The sequence below is a fragment of the Poecilia latipinna genome, unplaced genomic scaffold, assembly GCF_001443285.1.
Source record: "Poecilia latipinna isolate Pla-1442-1.1 unplaced genomic scaffold, P_latipinna-1.0 Scaffold1616, whole genome shotgun sequence".
Classification (NCBI taxonomy): Eukaryota; Metazoa; Chordata; class Actinopteri; order Cyprinodontiformes; family Poeciliidae; genus Poecilia; species Poecilia latipinna.
In genome coordinates this window covers 83613-104327 of record NW_015114232.1, presented here as the reverse complement: position 1 = coordinate 104327, position 20715 = coordinate 83613, and the positions used below count along the sequence as shown (strand labels likewise).

Sequence of the window (20715 nt, the reverse complement as noted above, 5' to 3'; positions counted from 1 at the left end):
ATTCAGCGCATGAGTGACACTTTTTTTCATCGCAGATGCAACATGTCTCAGTCAGTACAGCTAGCTTTGCTAGCATCACGTCCACAGATCTTACCTTTCTTTAAGCTTTCCTTCCAAGTGACGCTAAAAGTTGGATAAAGTCCCCACCGTCTGTGAAAGCGAAGCGCTGCTGGTTTTACATGTCGCCATATCTATGATTTATGCAGCTATTATATTACTGACGCTCCGAGCGTGCGCTCAGAGGAAACTGACCTGCGCATGTCTTGGACCTCGAGTAAAGGTGGAGGCGATGGGTGACACAGACACGTAAGTCACGTTACACGTTATGCTTGGATTTTACGGCGCCACCTTAAGACCCTGAACTTCACATTTTAACGGAAAAAAACCCACAACGCGACTTGGATGTAACGAGTAACGCGACAGTTTTGTAGAAATGTAGTGAAGTAGAAAGTACAGATACTTACTGTAAAATGTAGTGAAGTAAAAGTAGAAAGTACCCATTATTAAATCTACTTAAGTAAAGTACAGATACATGAAAATTGTACTTAAGTACAGTAACGAAGTTCTTGTACTTTGTTACTTTCCACCATTGGACTTAAAACACATGAAAAATGAATGCAAATAACAGTTACATTAATGATCAGTTATTGGGGTGATTAATCCAATAAAAAATTGGTACATTCTGTAGATTTTTCACTGAAACGTTTTCATACAATATTAGAAACACATTAAAAGATGCAAATAAACAATTCAATCCTTTTTTAAATATGAAGACAAACATTTTATTGTCTAAAATGCAGCCGCACATCATTCCTGTAGTGGAACATCAATACAATGTAGGGCTGATCTGTTTTTTTTGTTTGTTTGTTTTTTAAATACTAATTAATAATTTGATACGGACAACAGATTTTTTTTGTTAAATGTAAAATGTACATATTTTTTTACAGCTTTGACTTAATTACTGCTTTGAGTGTTATTCTGTCAGCAAATAACTTTTCTTGCTCCTATGCTCCAGTTAACAATTAATTAATTTCTAATTTACTTGATGATAATTTCAATAATCGATTAATCTGATTAATCGTTTGATTAAGGCTTCATTTCTCGTGCTGTGCAGGTACAGCTACATGATTGATAACGTGATCCTGCTGATCACCGGCACGCTGCACCAGAGGGCCATCTCTGAGCTCGTCCCAAAGTGCCACCCGCTGGGCAGCTTCGAGCAGATGGAGGCGGTCAACATCGCTCAGACCCCCGCCGAGCTCTACAACGCCATCCTGGTGGACACGCCGCTGGGTAGGAGAGGCGCCGGTAGCCCTGACTGGAGGCAGGAACGCAGACCAGTCTCATGTTGATGGATGTTGTTGTGTTTTTGTCCAGCTGCTTTTTTCCAGGACTGTATATCTGAGCAGGATTTGGATGAAATGAACATTGAAATCATCCGTAACACACTCTACAAGGTAAATCCTCTAGTTACTCTGATGCTTTATTTATCGTGCACTGAAAACTTTAGCTGTGTGAATAGACAAAATATAATTCCTGTGTTTATTTCTGTAGTTCCTAAAAGATGTTTGTCTGTTTTCAGGCTTATCTGGAGGCTTTCTATAAGTTCTGCTCTAACCTGGGAGGAACGACTGCAGACACCATGTGTCCGATTCTGGAGGTCAGCGTTTACTTTACAGAATAATCCAGCATCCAGATGTTTGTAGTTTTTCCACCAGTAATAGGAAGTAAAGAGTGTTTGGTTTAACTTTTGTTTTTTGTTCCCGTTTCTGCTGCAGTTTGAGGCTGACAGACGAGCTTTCATCATCACCATCAACTCCTTCGGCACAGAGCTGTCCAAAGAGGACCGAGCCAAGCTCTTCCCGCACTGCGGCAAGCTTTACCCAGAAGGCCTGGCGCAGCTGGCCAGAGCCGACGACTACGAGCAGGTCAAGGCGGTGGCTGATTATTATCCTGTGAGTCCAGAAACCTTCAGTATGTCGTCACCTGTTGGTTAAATTCACAGCGAGTTTCACACTGTGGGTCTTTTTTCCTTATTGAAGCAAAATCAGCTCTGGTTTTCTAGTTAAAGCTCAAAGTCTGACTGGTGAGGTAGGCAGAGTGCTCAGAAATGGTAGCACTGTTTTAACCTGTTTTCACTGAAGTGAAAGTAAAAAGTGGCCGTCTAAGAAATGACTCAATTAAGAGTAAAAAAAATATTTGGTAAAAAGTTTACTCAAGTACCGAGTAACTGATCAAACTATCAATCATATAATATTTAGAAATTATATCATCAGACGGACCAAAATGTAAAGTTAACTAGGAATTTTGGTATTAAAGGACCAAAATGACAATAATTCATAAAATTAACAAAATCAGGCAAAATAGTTTTTTTGTTTTTTTTTTCCAAATCAGTTTCTTTCAATAAAATGTTTTTGAAACTTTAACAGAAACTGCAGGTGTGTGTCTGCCTGGTCAATGTTTGGATAAAACATGTTGGGTAGAAAATCCAGAAATGTTACTCAAGTTAGAGTAGAAATACTTAATAATTAAGTATTTAATTATTAAATACAGCGTAGTAAAAATACTCCTAAAAGTACATTTCCTCAAAGAAGTTACTCAAGGAAATGTACTTGAGTAAATGTAACTAGTTACTACCCAACTGTTTTTTTTTTCTTGAAAAATAAATAACCTAAGAAAGAATAAGATCTGAATATATTCAGTTCATTTAAATCATTACAAAAAATAATTGTTAATAAATAGATTACAGAGTAGTTCCACCAGGGGGCGCTGCCTCACTCCATACGCGTTTCCTCCACATTTAAGTTTTTAAAATGTTTCTTTTTTTTCATACGTCTAAAGCAGAACATGTTTATTTCATTTTCTCCTCAGTGTTTTCCCACATTGCTGCTTTGCTTTTCATCCGTTGATCATCAGAATATCCCAGTAAGAACAGCTCAGATTTCCGTCTGACTGTTTCTGATTTTTCCTCTTTCCAGGAATACAAGCTGCTGTTTGAAGGCGCTGGGAGCAACCCAGGAGATAAAACCCTGGAGGACCGCTTCTTTGAGCATGAGGTGAGTCACTTTTTCTGACACATTATTCCTGCGTTAACAGGCGCTGGCTCAGTCCGAGAACCTCTGCTCGGTCCGAGTCACAGTCATGGGACACATTTCACCAGGAGGAGGCCGTTAAAGGCAGCAGGACAGCAGGAAGCTCGTAAACACGCCGCGACATGCAGCTCTTAGTCAACTAAATAATCTGCCAATATTCATAAATCTGAATCCAGAATGATAGGAATTAAATTTATAATGTATATTTACCACTAGATTTTTATCTAAGTGGTAATAAATAAAATTACTATTAATTACAGAAATGTGTTTCTGTTTCTTTTTGTTGCTTAAACACCAGGAACAGTCACATTTTCCAGTGAATAATTAGTGATTATATAGTGAATCCTAATGGTGGAAAAAGGTCGTATTATTTAGAGCGGTTACTATTTAACTCAATATTTTGTTGCTTCACTTCTGAGAACAACATTATTTTTCTGTTTCTTGGCTTCACTTCATGTGACATCATAATTTATGCAGCTCTGTGTCAATAAACACTTTAATAAGAGTGATGGCTGCTGCACCGTCTGGTTTCTGAGGTCGGACACATTTTAAGATGAAAATATCTTTGTTGTAATTGAGAAAAAAACATATCCTTCTTTCAGCCAGCTGAGCAGCAGTGCACACGACAATTTTCTAATAAAACAGAAGAAAACTCGAGTTACTCGAGTTTTTTGTGAGAATTTATTAAAAGGATTTCAAATCTTAAACATTAAATTAATTTTAGTGGTTTTGGTGCCGGTTTAGGTTTTTCCAACTGCATTTGAACGTTTCACACTGATAACTGGCTCAAACAACTTTGACTCGTTTAGTTTAGTCTAGTCAAATCCTGAAGACCTGGATCGTCTCAGCATCTGGTTCTGATGGTTTGTGTTTCCAGTGTTTTTGTTTTGAAGATGTAAAATATTTACAGACTTGAATACAATCACAGCTCTGAGCCATTTGTTCTGCTGTCGCTGAGACACTGAGCAGCGAGGCTTTAGGACCAAATGTTTACGGGCTTTGGTCCAGGTAGTCCTTTACTGTGTTCAAAACAAAAACCAAAATGCATCAAAATGCCTTCTGGTGAAACAGAGACTCTGTTTCTCTTCATTCTGGACAAAACAGTGAAAAATGGTCCAGGCCTCCAGTGTTTACCTGGATTCAGAGGAAATGCTCCAATATCTGCATTTATTATTATTCTCACAAACTGCGATTGACACGGCTTTTGATTCCTCATGTGTTGCAAAGTAAAGAAAATAAAAATCTGAAAAATAATTGTAAGCAAATTTGTTATAAAATCTGATTTTTGATGTAAAACAGAGGAAAACTTTTTTATTTTCGTGTCAAAATTCAGAATAAACCATAAAACTAGGCATTCTGCAGAGCGGGAAATTTCAGAGTGTCCAGAATAATCAGCATATTATTACAGAGACATTATGATCCATGGTAATTATGGTTCCAGCTGTGTGTGGTTTTTCTTTTCTCTTTTATTTGTTGCTTTTAGTTTTATTTTGAGTTTAAATGAAAGAAAAATGTAAATTTTTATTCATCTTTCAGACTGTAAACCTTTATTATTATTATACCATTATTATTTTGCTTTAAAATAGTCTCAAAACGGCAAAAACATCTGGGACAGTTTATCGTCCAGCAGTATAGTATAGTATACTGTTGCAGTATAATACATGTCTGTTGTTTTTTACAGGAGGTTTTCATTTCCTTGCTGTTTGTTTCGTGCAGGTGAAGCTGAACAAGCTGGCCTTCCTCAACCAGTTCCACTTCAGCGTCTTCTACGCCTACGTCAAGCTGAAGGAGCAGGAGTGCAGGAACATCGTGTGGATCGCAGAGTGCATCGCCCAGCGGCACCGCGCCAAAATCGACAACTACATCCCAATATTCTGAGCACTCAGCTGCACTCCCTCCCCTCATTTCACCTGGTCGCAGTGTAAAACCTGGATCCAGAATTGGCTCCAATTCGTTCGTCTAGATGTAGGTTGGTTTTCTACATGGTGCATTTTCTGCTCTGCACTGAAAAACAACATTTTACCAAGTAATTTAGTCGAGTTTCTAGTGCAACTACCTTAGTTCACTTTAGATTAGACAAAACTAACTTACAAGTAACTTTTTAGCAAGAGATAGAAACTTGTTTTAAGTAAATAATTCCTTAATATCAATGAAAACATTTTAGTTCCACTGACAGATAAATTAACTTTTAAGATATGAAAAATGTTTTGTTTTCAGTGAAATTATTAATCTGCCAATGGAACAGTATTTATTTCATCAATATTGAAGAATATTGACTTTAAACAAGTCTCTACATCTTGTTATAAGTTCCTTGTCAGTTAGTTTAGTCTTATTTTCTGTGTAATAAGACATTTGCTCCAGATACTGGGTTAAATTGCTTGGTGAGGTTTAGTGTTTTTCAGTATGAAGGAATCAGCCGAGGCGTTTTGTTCCTGTTTTGAACCCATTTGACTTTCAAACACGTGTGTGATTGTCTAAACTTTTCCGAGCTCGTTGTCCTCCCAGTCCTTCAGCCGCTTAAATAAACTCCAGACCAGATTTGCAATTTCTTAAACCAGGATCTAGTCGGCACGCCTCAGCTTTTGATTTTTCTCCCTCCAGCTCAGATAATCACAGGATGTGATTCTCACCTCCCCTCATATGACGACGTATAAAATAAAAACCCAGAAATCTGAGTTCCAGCTCCAGACATTCCTCTGCTCTGTCCGAACGTCAGAGCTCGTATTTATTTCTGTTCTGGTGTTTGTCTGCACGTCGTTTGTCTTTTCCCAACAAAATGACGAGTAAAACGAATGAATCTGATTATTTCTGTTAAATATTAAAAAGCTGAGCTGTCACGTTCCTGTACATGAACAAAGTGAATGCTTGTGGTTAAATGGAAAACGTTTAAACTATAAAGGATAAATAGATATTTAAAGATGATTATATGATTTTGTGTTCTCATGCTGTATAAAATTTGATTTCTTAATGTTTGTATCTGTTGTTGTGAAATGTGTATTATTAATGTGACAGTAATAAACAGTCTGAAGAAACGGATCTTTTTCATTCATTCACATTACAAATTAAAAATGAAAATATATTCCAGCAAAATATTTTCAATAACATTTGTTCTGTATTTTACTGTCCAAAGAGTAACAACTCTGATTGTCTTAATATTTTCCTAAATGTGTAAAGCACCAAAAGTTGATTGTTAAAATTTCAGATTATTTTTACTAACAAGCAAATTTCTGACTTTTCAAACTCCACAAACTTTCTTTTCTTTATTCCTGGGAAATTTCTCAGTTTAATCTCATAATTTTAGGGTTTTTTCCCAAAAAATCTTTTACTTTTCAAGTTTAGAAATCTTCACGTCTTTTCTAGAAATTGCAAATTTCCAAATTTTGGAGCTCAGAAATATTTTTTGTGTGAAATTGTTTTTTGTGTGGAATTGACTCCTTTTTTCTGTCTGCTATGGTTCTAATAGGCGTCGGAGGATAAAAAGTTGCTAAAGTCCAAAGCAAAACTTAGAGTCTGTAAATCTGGAGATGTATCTTGGAGGTTTAACTTGAAGAAATAATAATTTTATGATTTACACTGATAAGAATGTGGTAAATGTTGGACTGTTGTGCTGTTTGATACTTTACGTGACCCAACTCAGTTTATCCCTGAAGAATTTTAAACCATGTTTAGGAAAAATCTCTGGAAATTGTTCGTTCAGACCACAAAACTTAGACAAGATGATTTGGTCTTTGAACTCAAGGAATTTTCTTCTAATGTGTCAATAAATTCTTTCAAAGAAACAAACAGAACGATCCTGTTTAAGTAAAGCTGTTAAATTCTCCTCTGGTGGATTTTCAACGGAAAAATAAAGTTTTATTTGACTTTTGCTACAACTAAACCACACAAACCAGCTTTTCACTCCAACTAGATCACAAATTAAATGATCGTTATAAAAAACAGCCATCCTCAGGGTGAAGCGTGGGTTCTGGACCGGCTGCTCTCTGTTAGACCTGATTGGGTCCAATTAGACGGTTCTGCTCCAGCTGCTGAATCAACAGCCTGCTGGCCTCACTTTCCTCCTCTTCATCAGGGAGGAAGAACGTCTGAAGCGGGTCCAAGCATGACGTTCCAGCTGAAAACCAGAGGCCGGTTCTGTGGCCTGCACTGCTCTGTGGGTCTGACCGACTGGGACATGGACAAAGAGCTCAACCTGACAACAACCACCGACCAAAACTGTAACGGTGAACATTTTCATTATTGTTTTAATGAACTGCAGCTGCCGTGTAACCACTGGCTGGAAACGGTGCAGATGAATATTTGTTTATGCAACACAGAGGAATTCAGTGAGAATTTGGAGGCTGGTTTGTCTCGTTGTGTAAAATGTAATTTATTCATATGTGTGTCAGTGAGGTTTGTCTGCTCTGGCAGAAGATAAAGTGAATGATCAACATGTGGCCCAGAGACCCTCGGTAAGAGCCTGCAGAAGAAAGGATGAGTTCATTTGGTACGATAAGACGTCGGGTGAGTTCACACAGAGGAACTTTATCCAGCTGTCCGTTATGAATATGAGGTCAAATAAGATCAGAAAATGAATGTTGGTTTCAGCTTCTGCTCCACCAGCTATAAAAATGAATGTTTTTTGTTTCCCACTTTGCCTCTGATGAAAGTTGCAGATTTTTGTGCCATGCGTTCTTCTTTTCTCTCCATCAGACACATTTGTGAAGCCAAACCTGTGGCTGCTGGTGAATCCCAACATCGCCTGTCCGGTCCAGTATGTGCAGACGGACGCTGAGCTCCAGCCTGACCCGGGTCATGCTAACCAGCTGCTGCAGCTGGAGCCTGGGGTCATGGAGGGTCCGTCCACATCCGATCCGCTGACATGTCCCCATCAGGAGGAACTGCTGCTTCCTGCTTCCTCCACAGCCAAACGCATGGTAACAAACTCGCATTACTCTGAGAGGATCACATAAAAATACAAGGTTAAAGCACCGCTTGTGGTTTTATTAAACGCATGCATGAATTAGGGGTTTAGTTTTGTAGAAAATGGGGGGGGGGGGGTTATCTAAAAGATGCATAAAGAATTGAAGATTACCCATTTAAGTCCTGCACTGCAAAAAAACACAATCTTACCAAGTACTTTTGCTCTACTTCCAAAATAAAAGCCTGGATCACCCAGGAATCGACTTCAGATGAAAGTTTAAGTTCTTCTATTTCACGTCTTGGTGCCTCATTCTCTTCTTTCCTCCTCTTTGTTGGCCACTTCAATCATCCTTTCTCCAACAGTCCAACCGTTTTCACGTTCTCTATAAACTGACTTTGATTATTTATAGATATCTGTCACAAATAACATGCAATGCTGATGGCTGACCTGTTTATCATTTATCAAATGTTTATCATTTATCAAATGTTTATCATTTTCCTGTCCTTCCTTCATGATGGGATTTAATCCAATGTGGGATTTGCATTTTCAGAAAAATCCATCTTTAATTTATACTTGCACATTTTTGTTTTTTTAGGAGCATCACAGTCAAATTTCTTAGGGAATCTGCACAATTAACACTTTTTTGTGTGGTAAAGATGGAGCATCAGCTTGTTGCCTTTTTCTGTATCTTCTGAAAAAAACATTAATTTCAGCCTGCAAAGAAAAACAAGGTATAAGAAGAACTGTGCAAATTATAGCTCTGCATTAAAATGATGCATGAACCAAATCTAGCAGCAGAACTCAAAAGTTTTCCTGGCAAGTGTGAAATATTTGAACAAACCTGCAGCTGTCTGCTTTAAATTTTGATGGCTGTTCCCACATTGATGGAGCTTTATGAGCTTTTATTCCTACCCGATTGGAGCAGAAAATCAAATCCATTTTCAGCTTCAAGCAGCATTTTCTCATGAATAAAATTTAAGTGGAACAGTATGTTAGAGTTTATGCAACTGAAATGTTTTGACTGACAAAATAAATTATTCCACTAAGACGGACCAATTCAGACTAAAGTGTCATTAAGAAGCTAGTTTTTAATAAAAGCAGAGACTTGCACAGCAACACCGTCTTTATTCTGCTCCATTTATTGCTGTAAAACAGATTTAATCAAATACCAGGATTATATTTGAATGTATCCTGTAGATGAGGCTCTTAAATGTTCATTTGAGACACAACAATGAGTTTTAATGTGGATTTCTGTGTTTATTCTCCTCATCTTTAACTCTCAGATAAAAGAAGATTCCAGCAAACCAGTGCGGACCAGACGGAAGGGGAAGATCACAAAAGTTGTGGTGAGGAAGAACAGCAGCTGCATTTCCTTCACCATAAAGGTGAAATTTGATATTTAAAAAATAAACATGACGGTTTAAAAAGCTTTTCTTGGTGTGAGAATTTTTTAACTTTTTTTTTTTTGTTTTACTTGTCTGGACAAAATTATTCACGACTGATTTTAGTTGATTTTCTAATTTAATGGAAACGCCACAAATGTGAGTTTTTCAACGTTGGCGGAATATTGCCAAAGTTTTGTCCATATTTGTAATGGAAACGCTGCTGCTGATGGAAGTGGACATTTTAGCTACTGGTATGTTTTCTGAAACGGTTTGTTGGAGTAAATTTTTGCCAATAATTAAAATTTATTTTAATCTCAGAAATTTTCTAGAAAAAACTTGGAAAGCTGAAAAAATTAAAATTTTTCGACTTTTGAAACTCTAATTTCCAGACTAATTCTAGAAAACTTCTTAGAATTTCTTTTTAAGCATTTTCTATTTACAATTCCACATTGTCCTTTTACTTTTATTTTTTTATTAGAAATGTTCTCAAAAACTTGGAAATCAGTTTAGAGTCGTCATGACCCAATCGGTCTAACCTGTTAAATTTCAGACCGTTTTCTTTAGACCCTCAGGAACATGGATGTGTCCTGAACGGGATTCTAACTTGGTTCTGTAAATGTACAGTTGAACTCGGTGTTTGGTAGCTTTGGTTTTGTCCTCCCGTCTCCCAGGACCTGAAGTCCCTGAAGCCGGGCTGCTGGCCTCGTCCGCCGGTGAATTACTGCGTCCTCGTCGCTCTGGCACTGAAGAGCAGCCAGACGGGGAGCCTCAAAGTCCAGCAGATCTACAACTTCACCAGGTCAGAACCAGAGCCAATGAATGCAGACACACTGGTTAAATGAGCCGTCTTCCACTGCCACACTTCATATTGACAAGGTTCTGCTCTTCTGTATAGTTTTTATCTTTTGGAGTAAAAAATGGACACCAGAATGGGGGGTTAAGCCATTTCTACTGATTTTTAAGAGAAACTACACTAATTGATCAGGCATCCGTCTGTCTAGAATCTTTGAAATGTGCTGGAAACAGTTTCCGGTTTGCATTGTGGTTCATCTTCGGTTCACCGTTCCCTCTGCTCTCCCAGAGAGCACTTCCCCTTCTTCCAGACGGCTCCGGACGGCTGGAAGAACACGATCCGCCACAACCTGTGCTTCAGCAGCAGCTTCCGTAAAACCTGCAACCAGCTCTGCAAAGAGGGGAAGAGGAAGTCGTGCTTCTGGCACCTGACGCTGGACGGCCACCGCCGGCTGCAGGACGAGCTCCACACGCTGACCGGAGAAACCCTGAAGATGCTGGAGCGGAGCATGTCCAACCCAGGTCAGGTCACGAGGTTCTGAAAAAAATCTCAATTAAAAAAAAAAAGATTTTAGTTCCTTTTTTTTTCTGGATTTCTAGCCAGCCTGGCAGAACTCATTTGTGAGATGAAGGTTAAAGTAACTGCTTTTCTTTTTGCATTTCAGATGTAATATGGAGTTTACTTGAAATGTAATTCCTGCAGGTTTCAATGCACTTAAAATGATGCATAATAAAATATGCATATCATTCAGTTGAATCGTCTTTATTTATACAACGGAAAGCTTTTTGCCTAGCTAGCTGTCATCCATCCATCGATGCTTCAATCAATCTCACTGCATTTTGTTGCCGTTTTAAAAAGATTTAAAGTTAAAACGATCTACAAATTTTAAGGTAAAATGATCCTAGACTTGCTGACATGTTTTTTGAGAAAGATGGGAGAAAATGCTTCATATCTGCTCCTTTGACAGTTGAGAAGCAACTTGTACGTTTGTCGTTTTATGCGATGAATTCCCCAAACTTAGCTTTGGAGTTCCTCTGGGATGTGTGCTCAGTCCTTCTGCATTTACCTGACAGCGGCGTAGTTCCACAGAAATCAGCAGGTTGGGATTACAGAGAAGTTCCAGAAAGTTTCTCCTTGAATCTTATTGTCACCAATCTGACGTCCGTCAGGAGGCTGAAGCAGGACGTCTTGGTGCGGCGGCGTGCGGGCTGTTTGAAGGGAATAAAACATTTCTGTGATGATGTGATCTAACTCTGCTTTTAATGTTTGATCTTTAATCATCTGGAGGAAATCTTTTCTCCTACGGGTCCCAAGGGTCCAGATGCTTGAAATCCTTAAATGCTTGAATTTCAAATGGAGGTTTTCAAGGTTTGGAAAGTGCTTGATATTCAACCAGCAAACTTTGTTATAAAATGTGATCCAACATTTGTTTAAAAGCCTAAGTTTGAGAAACATACTGTTGAAATTTGACAATTATTGAAAATGGGAGATGATTCTTTTTTTAGCATTCTGCAGTCGGGTGTATTGGTGTTGTCAGACATTTCGGTATAACATAAGTAATGACAGTAATGTATTGTGACTGGAAACTTTTTTTGGTTCAGTTGCATCATCTCCAAAGTGGTGCTGGAAAAGTTAAACGTTCCTTGGAAAGTGCTTAAATTTTACTGCTGCTGTCCCAAGTAACTAGAATGTTGTCTTTATTTCTTGAGTGACAGTAGAAATTTACACACTTTTCTGTGAATAAGGAAAACATTTGTCTTGTTGTGGAAATTTTCCTTTAACAAAGAGAAACCGTTTCAAGAACCAGAGAGAGAATATATTAATCGGTATTTATTCAAAGTCTCTGATCGAAGTCAGGAGAGAGCCTGGAGCAGAACGGTTTGATGAGCCACTTGGTCACACAGCAGCAGGTCGTCTTTCACTATAAAGAAATGATTCAATGACTTCTGGTAATTCTAAGGCCAGAGAAACTAAAGTCCTGAAGTCTTTTTCATGAGCTCATTCATCACACAAGAATCATAAAACTGTTATGCATTGATTCAGCTAATGGTCATAGTAACCTTAAACTTTCCCACTAAAGTCTATAACTTCAATTTAAGTTGTCTAAATCTAAACAAATGTTTAGACTGTCACTAATTTGTTGTGTATAAATGGACTGCAGTCTATTTTATCACACTTTCATTTTTAAATGTGAACTTTACAAATAAAAATCCCATATTTACAATTTTCTTTTGTATTAAAGGTCAGACTTTATAAGCCAGAAACGCTGAATTTGTCCCATTTTGATCAAAGTTAACCTCGTTATGTTATTTGTCTCCTTTGGCTTCATTTGCCTGCGCCTCCAAAGCTTCAGGGCTGACTGGGTTTTGTTTAGGTCTGCAGGTAAATCTGTCCTTCATTTGCCAGAAGTCAAATGTTTTCTAGGCCGGCGGGATTAAGATGGGCGTGATGGCTGCTTTTAAACCTCTATGATGAGCGTTATAAATAAAACATGAGATGGGAAGAAGCTGCTAGGTCCTCAGCTGGAGGAATCTGCAGGTAATGCCACCATTTAAACAGTTTTATTTTAATCTGATGGGATTCAAGCTTCAAAAACACAAAATGTTACCAAGTGTTTTTGGTCTAGTTTCTAGTGCAAATATAGTAGAAACCTTGAAATAAGAGAATTAGTTTTTCAACAATATGTAGGAACTTTTTAAGTAAATAATTCCTTATTGTTGATGGAAACGGTTCTAGTTCTACTGGTGGATGGTTTCACTTATAACAAGACATTCTCCATGTTGTACGTTAATTTATTTGCCAAAAAAACTAGAATGTTTTCATCAATATTGAGGAATTTTTTACTTTTATGTCTTAAGTCTGTCTTAAGACATTTGCACTAAAAACTAGACAAATAATTGGCAATGTTTTGTTTTTGCAGTGCAGATCTTTAAGAAATTCATTTGGTTCATGTCTGATCAGAAACTTGCCTCTGAATTAATTCCTGCTTTATTCAAAGCACTTTTCTGAAAACAGTTTGAAGATGAAGAGCAGCCTCTGCGGACCTTTGATTCTCCTCCTCATCCTCAGCAGCAGCGGTGTTGGAGCCGGCCTGGGATCTGTGGTGGACGTTTCTTACAAACACACTAAATCCCCTTTAACCTGGGAGATGGCCCAAAACTACTGCAGGCGGTAAGATTCCTGATGCATTTACTCAGTGTAAGCGAGGAGTAGCTAAACTATCAGAGAAGCTAAAGGTGCATATATTCTCATTTGCTTAGTTGTGACTTAAGAGTCAAGATTATAAATATTCAGTTTTTCTAGACTTCAGAGCAGCAGGTAACACGATGAACTCAAAGATCTAATGGATCACAGAGCTGCTTGCAGTGGTTGTTGGCAGAAATCAATCTTTTAGCCTTTATCAATCAAGTTTATTTGTACAGCACATTTCAGCAACAAGGCAGTTCAAAGTGTTTTAAATCATAAATTCGTAACATCACCAAATGAGAAACCAGAAAGGTGTTACATTTTGAGTCCCATCAATACACATTATAAATGTTGATCAATGTATCATTTATTGATCAAAAACAACTCTTAAGTCTTGATTTAAAGGAACTCAGTGTTTCAGCTGTTTTGCAGTTTTCTGGAAGTTTGCTACATAGAAGCTGAATGTTGTCTTGATTCAGAAGAACCTGGTTCTGTGCTTGGTCCAGCTCTATTCCTCCTTTCACAATCCTGTAGGATGATGTCATCAGGAAGTATGGAGTTCATTTTCAGTTAATTGAATCAGAATCATTTAATGACATTTACTCTGGTCGGCCTAAAAACCTCGGTTCTTTGGAAGGGACCGGCGTCTGGTCACTGTATTAAAGTGCACAGACAGCTCTCCGATGGCAGGAAGAGAAATGCAGCGCAAGGCATTCTGGGTAAATGCAATCAAAACAAATGAGTCTAGCACTAATGGGAGAAATTACTTGATCTCTTACCAAAGACGAAAGAGAAATCCTCCAACTAAAATCTGACGCCTCTCAGTTTGTGAGGAAGAGAGTTGCGCTCGGTGTCTTCTGAGGTTTTTTTTCTTCAGTGGTTCTTAGTGCAGCGCCCCAACGGGTGGAACAAGTTTTACAACTAGTTTGGATCGTTTGACACAGTGCAGTGTGAAAAAGATCCACAGCAGCTGAAAATGGAACAAATGCTACAATTTTGTTCCAAACTGAACTGAGTCCATCAGACTATCAAGGGTGAAAACATTATAACTCAGTCCTCCTGAAATCTGCAGTGAATTTCCTTCATCGCTGCAATGGTTGCCTGTAAAATTTGGAATGTGAAACAAATAAAATAACATGCTGATTGAATAAAGGTCTATATGTCCTACTGACTGCCTATGAGAACATTGCACTAAAGCTGCAGGTTTACTCATCATTTCCATTATTGAAGGTGTTTTTGCTCTGGATTTAGCTTCCTCTTATGCAACACTGATGCACTACATTCTGACCTCTTTAAAAAAGCTTTTGCTTTGTATCATCTATTCTTTAACTGTGTTGTATTCTCTATCTACCACAATTATTCAAAGAAATATAACTACATCATTTCACTGTTTCATGCACTCATACATTTTAAAAGCTAACAGCATGCACATAATGTCTCTTTTCAAACCCATTACTTTTTTGTCCTTGCAGTATTTTCACCGACCTGGCCACCTTCTATTCACCATCGGATGTAAACTCTGTGTACCTTAATCGGTATCGCTCCTGGATCGGTCTGCATAAAGAGACTTCGTCATCCAGTAGCAAGTGGGTCTGGTCTGACCGTCAAACTCACCATGTCAACTGGCAGGACAACGTTGAAAACGTCAAGGGAGACTGTGCTTCTGTCACACACCCAGACAAAAAGTAAGACTGACTCAGAGATTTAAGTCAGCATTGTCAGGTAAAATTAAAGCCTTCTGTGTGGAGACTTGAATACCTCCGTCATTTATTTTGGTAAATGTTTCACCAGTTTCCATCCCCTTCATTGAATGGTAGATCATCTGTTCATCACAGCTCCTGTTGTCTTTCATTTGACACAGAGTGTTAATTGTGTTAAGTTGTATTGTTTTGAAAACACCTTTTTGTAATAAGTCATTTTAAATTTCCACCTTCCTTTCTCTGGACACATTTTGTTGCCACCCCTGATCCCTTAGACTTTGGCGTTGTAACAATATCAAACATGACTTAAAATTTTACAATTTTACACCTTGAAATTTTGCGTCTGTCTCTTTAAGAAGCTCCAGCTCTTTCTGACACTCCACTTTTAACTCATCATCTCAACAGTGCTCCTTTATTATGCAGTTTACAACTGTCCTAATGTAAGCAGTTCCTCCAGGTGGAAATGGTGTCACTTTGTGGGAGTCAATCAAGTTTACCTTGAATCATGGTACAAGGTGCTCTTATTAAAAAACATAAAATTACAACTAATTTTCTGTCACCAAAGATTAAAAGATTCCTGAAACATGAAAGAATGAAAGCCCTCCAAATGTATTTTTAAAGAGGGACGAACATGGCAACATGACTCCCAGAATCTTCTGTTAATCCTGTTTTCTTAAACATTGATGGTTCAGTAAATGTTTGTTCTCAACAGGATCTACGTCAGACTGTGGAGACAGTCTGTTCTTCACCTGTCAGTCTGGTGCGAGTTACATCTTTGTACTCGAGGCAAAGACTTGGTCAGAAGCGTCGGCGTACTGCAGGTCATACCATCAGGACCTGGTCAGTCTTTCTGGCGACATTTTCGCCATCTTCTTGGAGCGGGACATTCCCACCTGGATCGGACTGCACAAAGACGGTAAACCATCACTGCTGAAACCAGAGTCATGGTTTCAACAAACATGAAGGTGTTGAACTGATTCACTTGTAAATATTTACAGGTCCAACCCAAGCTTTGGCTTCTCCCTCAAACTTTTAGATTTTTCATTAGGATTTTATGGTTGACCATTCCAAAGAAATACTTAATTTTTAACCAGTTATAATAACACTTTGCTGTGATGATAATCATATCAAGCTGAGAAGGATTGGAAACTAATTTATCACCCCGCCCTCTGCCCCTCAGGGAGTCGTGTTTAAGTAAATCAGGAAACCTGCTTGTTTAAACCTGATTTGCAATTCATGTTTGCCCCAAACAAAAAGTCAACATGAATATCAGAGTGAGACTTCCTGGTTAAAGGCTCCTTTTCATTTGAATATGTTGCAGGAATAGATTCTTCTGAATTGTTGTTTTAAATGAGTCTTGCTGTTTCTCAGCCATGGCTGTTCATATTTTAACGGTGGGAAAAGAATGACTGAGCTGATCTCATAATTTCATCAAACTTCCCACCTTTGACACCTTTAATGTTCTTGGAAATGCATGTTTAAATTTTGTTGCTTCGTTGTTGTTTTTTTGTTTTTTAAAAAGATCAAACATTTCTTAAATGTGTGGCATGCATGTTTTTATTGAGCCCAATTTCAAACATTTAGAGACCAATTCTGGTTTAGGTTGCAGAGTTGGTGCCGATAAATTTCCCACCTTTTTCACAGGAGCATCGTGGAAATGGAGCTGGGGAGACTCTAACTATACAAACTGGTCAGGAGAGCCGAGTGTCGGCGGCGGCAACTGCAGCTCGATCTCCTCATTGACGAAGCAGATGGCTCCCCTAAGCTGTGATACTCGTCTCCCCTCCGTCTGCATCTCAGACAATCTGGTCCTGGTGAAGGAGAATGGGAGCTGGCAGGAGGCGCTGGAGCGCTGCAGAGGTCTCCAGTCCTCTAACAGCAACCTGCGCTACGATCTGCTCAGCCTGCAGCCTGCAGACAACCAGGACTTCATCAGGACCAAGATCATGCAGGCCGACACCGAGGAGGTGGGATGCAAATATGAATTTACAAGACAAAATATCCTTATCAGTTATTTGCTTTAATGTCAAGCAAACGAGGACAAGAGGTGTTCAAAAATTAGGAAGAACTTGATTTTAACACATTTTAAAGCATCAAACTTGATGCAAAATAAGTCAAATAATAAATAACGTAGATTTGGGCCCAACTGTTGGCAGAAAAACTGTAAAGGTAAAAAAGACTCAAAGATTTAGTAAAAATACAAGAGTTCTTCTTTTAGTCACATAAAATAATGGAAGAATATTAAATCCCTTGGCGTTATATGGATGCTTGTATAGAAAAGGCACATTTATAAATGATCATTTTACAGCATAGTTCAGAAACTGATTAAAGGTTAAAATGGATCAGCAGCTCAGGTTTACCAGCTGGGAGGCAAATTTAGGATGAGAAACATTTTTTGAAAATGCATAACTTTTACTTGTCCAGAAGTTTTCACAGATCTTGTTCAAGCCTCAATTTCTTATTCCCTCATTAATACAGATTTAAAGTATTAGTTCTCAAACTGCAGGCTTTACATCCAGCAAAATGTTCAGTTTGCAACTCGTTTCAGGTTTAATACTTGAACTTGACTCTACAGATTTGTAAAAGTAATCCATTGTTCCTGCAGGTTTGGACCGGCCTGCGTTTCCTGGCTGGTGATTGGCTGTGGGTGAACGGAGCAGACATGTTGTACACCGACCTGCCCTCCTGCCCCACCCCGGGGCAACACTGTGGGATCCTGTCCAAAAGCAGCAGCAACAGCAGCATGGAGATCAGGGATTGTTCAGAGGGAAAAAACTTCCTGTGTTACAGTTACACACCTGAATAAAGGTCTTTAGACTCTTAGAAAAATCTGTTTCCTCTGATGGAAACAGATTTTTCAGATGTATTAAAGTTTAGCAAATACCACTGATTATCTGTTACATTTAGTTTAATAGGTGTAAATATTTAATCAATTATTAATCTTATTTGGCCAGGTTTTACCATTCCCTGTATTTCATAACTATAATTCGCCACATTTCTGGGTTTAATTTCAAAAGCCACACTCGGGTCTGATTTAAAGTCAGACATTGTCAAATGAAACCATCCTGACAACATGAAGTAGGCTGAAGGATCTGAAAAGCATCGATTCAAGTCATCAGTCTGGAAATGGTTTCCGCCGTTTCTAAGACTGAAGAAAATAAAACGGTGGAGAAGTTACTGCAACGTCGACTCATCTGGAGGCCACAGCGATTCGGAGCAGCTTCTAAAGATTTCTTTGGCTTCAGGACGTTCATGATTCAGCACTGAGAGAGAGAGAGACTGGGCTGGGTTAAAAGTTAAAGTCCACTGCTAAGATTTTATCTTTAAAATCTGAAGTTGGGGTTGTTACTTTGTTGCTTGAACCATTTGATCCACAATTTTAATTTACTTAAGGTGCCAACTTGCTTATTTTAGAAAAAAAGACTTTTTGAATTATATATGGTTACCAAGGTTATGCTGATTCAAATTACTAAAACTTTTGTAACTATTATTGCAAATATTTGTGAATTTCTTCTATATTGTCCAAGCAGACGCATCAAACATTTGGCTGAATATTGTATCAGAATTTTCAGAAAATGTCTGAAGTCATTTGAGAGCCACAAAAAATATTTGTACACATGTTTGAGATTGTTTTGTAGAAATTGCAATAAAACTAAAGCATTTTTTTTTTCTTGTGCGTTTACAGCAGCATGTAGTTTGAATCATTGTTACAAAAAGTCCATGAAGCTGCAATCTGGAAATCCACCACCAGATGTCACAACACCAACCAAATCTTTAAATATTTGTGTTTGTGGACATATCAAATATGAGCCTGATTTAGCGCCATTAGAAATGTCACCCCAGGACTCAAAGCAACAATATTGTTCCAATAAAACTGACTTAAAACATGGTGGAGATTAAACGAAGGAACTTGGATGTAGCAAAAACCTGCTAACTTGACAACAGATCGTAACTTTATCGCCTTTAATCTATATAAAAAATATATTGAGGAAAATCAAGAAGCGGTGTTGAGGGACTGGAGATTCAGTCAAAATTAGTTTATCAAGTTTTAGCATCTTAACATCAGAATCGCTCCCAAAAGTTGTCGACCTTAAACTAGATTTGTTTCTGTTGCATAATTAATTATTGAACTGACTGTAGCGTTGCATTTAGACAAGTAGTTTTCTTTTAACCGTTTCCTTACCTTTCAATCTATGGCTGAAGGTATGTTCTCTTGTCTCTCCCATTTTGTGGAGTGGCTAGGAAAAGTTAGCCGATGTTTCCTATTAGGAAGACGGGAAGTTTCAGTTAAGTAAAAGTCACATTACTATTATCTTTATTTTACAGGAATTGTTAGGGTTGCACATTATTGTGATTCTCATGGTTTAAAATGGTAGATTAATTGTTCAAATTGTCAAATTATGTAGCAGCAATAAATGGGGAATTAACTTTAAAAAATTTTATTCCAAAAACTTAGAATAAAACAAATTACATCAAACATTCAAAATTGTTACAATAATATTCCATCAATTATTAATGCTCTTTAGCTATTTAAAACTCTTAAAAGGCAATTAATATGAGTTAATGTTTTTTCTTTAATTCTTCCTTCATTTCTCTGCATATGTTTTATTTACCTAGAAAAATAATTTCACTTCCCTGTTGATCCGGTTCTTTGTTGATTTGCCAGCAGTCAAATATATCTGAGACAGTGACACCAGACTGATGTTTGCTAAGCAAATGAGTTTAAAACATGGAAGCTGAAATAACAGGACCTGCAGTCGAGGCCTGGAGGCTCATAAAGCAGCAGCACTTTCCTGAGACGACGAAGCATCGCTTAGTCAGGTAATCACACCAATAACACCGGAGATACTGGAATTGTTTTATTTGATTATTCATACTCTTTACAGCAAGGTAATGTGTGTTAAATAAAAACTTTAGTTTGAATTAATGTTGCATTAATAAAGCCTTTTCTTTTTAGAAACTGAATGCTGAAGATGAAGAACCTTTCTGGATCCTGGATCTTCCTCCTCCTCAGCACAGGCTTTGCATTTTCCCTGGAATCGGTACTGGAGAGAAGTTACAGGTACAACATCTATCCAGCCAGCTGGGCGGACGCACAGAACATCTGCAGACGGTGAGATTTCTGTATATTACTTTTAATTATTAAAACTAATCAATGTTGAATTCCAGGTGTGAATGAAAAGTTGTTTTTGTCGGAAAAACAAACAGGCACCAAGAACCAGATTTGTCAGAACTATTGCTTTACGCATCATCGATCTTGAAGATCGATTGTGAAAATCTTACACGTTTGGAAGAGGAGGAAATAATGCTGGAAAATCTAATTTTATTTTCCGTGTTATCAGTAAAAAGGTTGGAAAGTGTTGGTGAGACGTTCTCCCGCTCGAACCTGAAGAGCCCTTAAAAGTCCATCAAATCCCTGAAGGACCCGGGTTTGGGTCAGGGTTTGGGTCAGGGCCTGGCGCCGGCCCAAAACCCTGACTACATACTCACAGGGACCCCAGTCCAAGAAAGATTCAGGAAATATTATGAAACGACTGGAGAGTTGGATCGGACTCTCCATTCCAGTCCTGGTTTGAATCTTACATGAAGAACAAGGATTTCCATGTTTAAAATGATTAATTTTCATCAAAGTGTCACATGTGGGGAACCCCAAGGCTCA

The 20715-nt window shown here is 38.1% G+C and overlaps 3 protein-coding genes across 4 annotated transcripts in view; all 3 read left to right on the top strand.

The window, feature by feature from the left end:
- Window positions 1-5104, top strand: part of atp6v0d1 (ATPase H+ transporting V0 subunit d1) — a 14393-nt gene extending 9289 nt beyond the window's left edge. The window contains exons 3-8 of the mRNA XM_015059268.1: window positions 1115-1293; window positions 1378-1457; window positions 1583-1660; window positions 1779-1955; window positions 2979-3056; window positions 4809-5104. Of these exons, the coding sequence (XP_014914754.1) occupies window positions 1115-1293; window positions 1378-1457; window positions 1583-1660; window positions 1779-1955; window positions 2979-3056; window positions 4809-4970 (754 nt within the window). The 3' untranslated portion in view covers window positions 4971-5104. The remainder of the gene's footprint in view (window positions 1-1114; window positions 1294-1377; window positions 1458-1582; window positions 1661-1778; window positions 1956-2978; window positions 3057-4808) is intronic.
- Window positions 5105-6907: 1803 nt separating this feature from the next.
- On the top strand, window positions 6908-10920 carry foxr1 (forkhead box R1). Of its 2 annotated transcripts, none has more exons than XM_015059254.1 (7): window positions 6908-7312; window positions 7500-7592; window positions 7782-8005; window positions 9276-9377; window positions 10049-10176; window positions 10459-10691; window positions 10835-10920. In XM_015059254.1, the coding sequence occupies exons 1-7, from the start codon at window positions 7012-7014 to the stop codon at window positions 10861-10863; spliced, it is 1110 nt and encodes a 369-aa protein (XP_014914740.1). In that variant the 5' UTR covers window positions 6908-7011; the 3' UTR covers window positions 10864-10920. The 2 variants fall into 2 exon arrangements, with proteins under 2 accessions (XP_014914740.1, XP_014914741.1); XM_015059255.1 differs by having other exon boundaries at window positions 6985-7312; window positions 9276-9338.
- Window positions 10921-12070: 1150 nt separating this feature from the next.
- Window positions 12071-18319, top strand: LOC106964033 (lymphocyte antigen 75-like). The gene is made up of 6 exons (XM_015059258.1): window positions 12071-12708; window positions 13169-13341; window positions 14829-15041; window positions 15769-15972; window positions 16701-17023; window positions 17662-18319. The coding sequence occupies exons 3-6, from the start codon at window positions 14972-14974 to the stop codon at window positions 17860-17862; spliced, it is 798 nt and encodes a 265-aa protein (XP_014914744.1). The 5' UTR covers window positions 12071-12708; window positions 13169-13341; window positions 14829-14971; the 3' UTR covers window positions 17863-18319.
- The last annotated feature ends 2396 nt before the right edge of the window (window positions 18320-20715 follow it).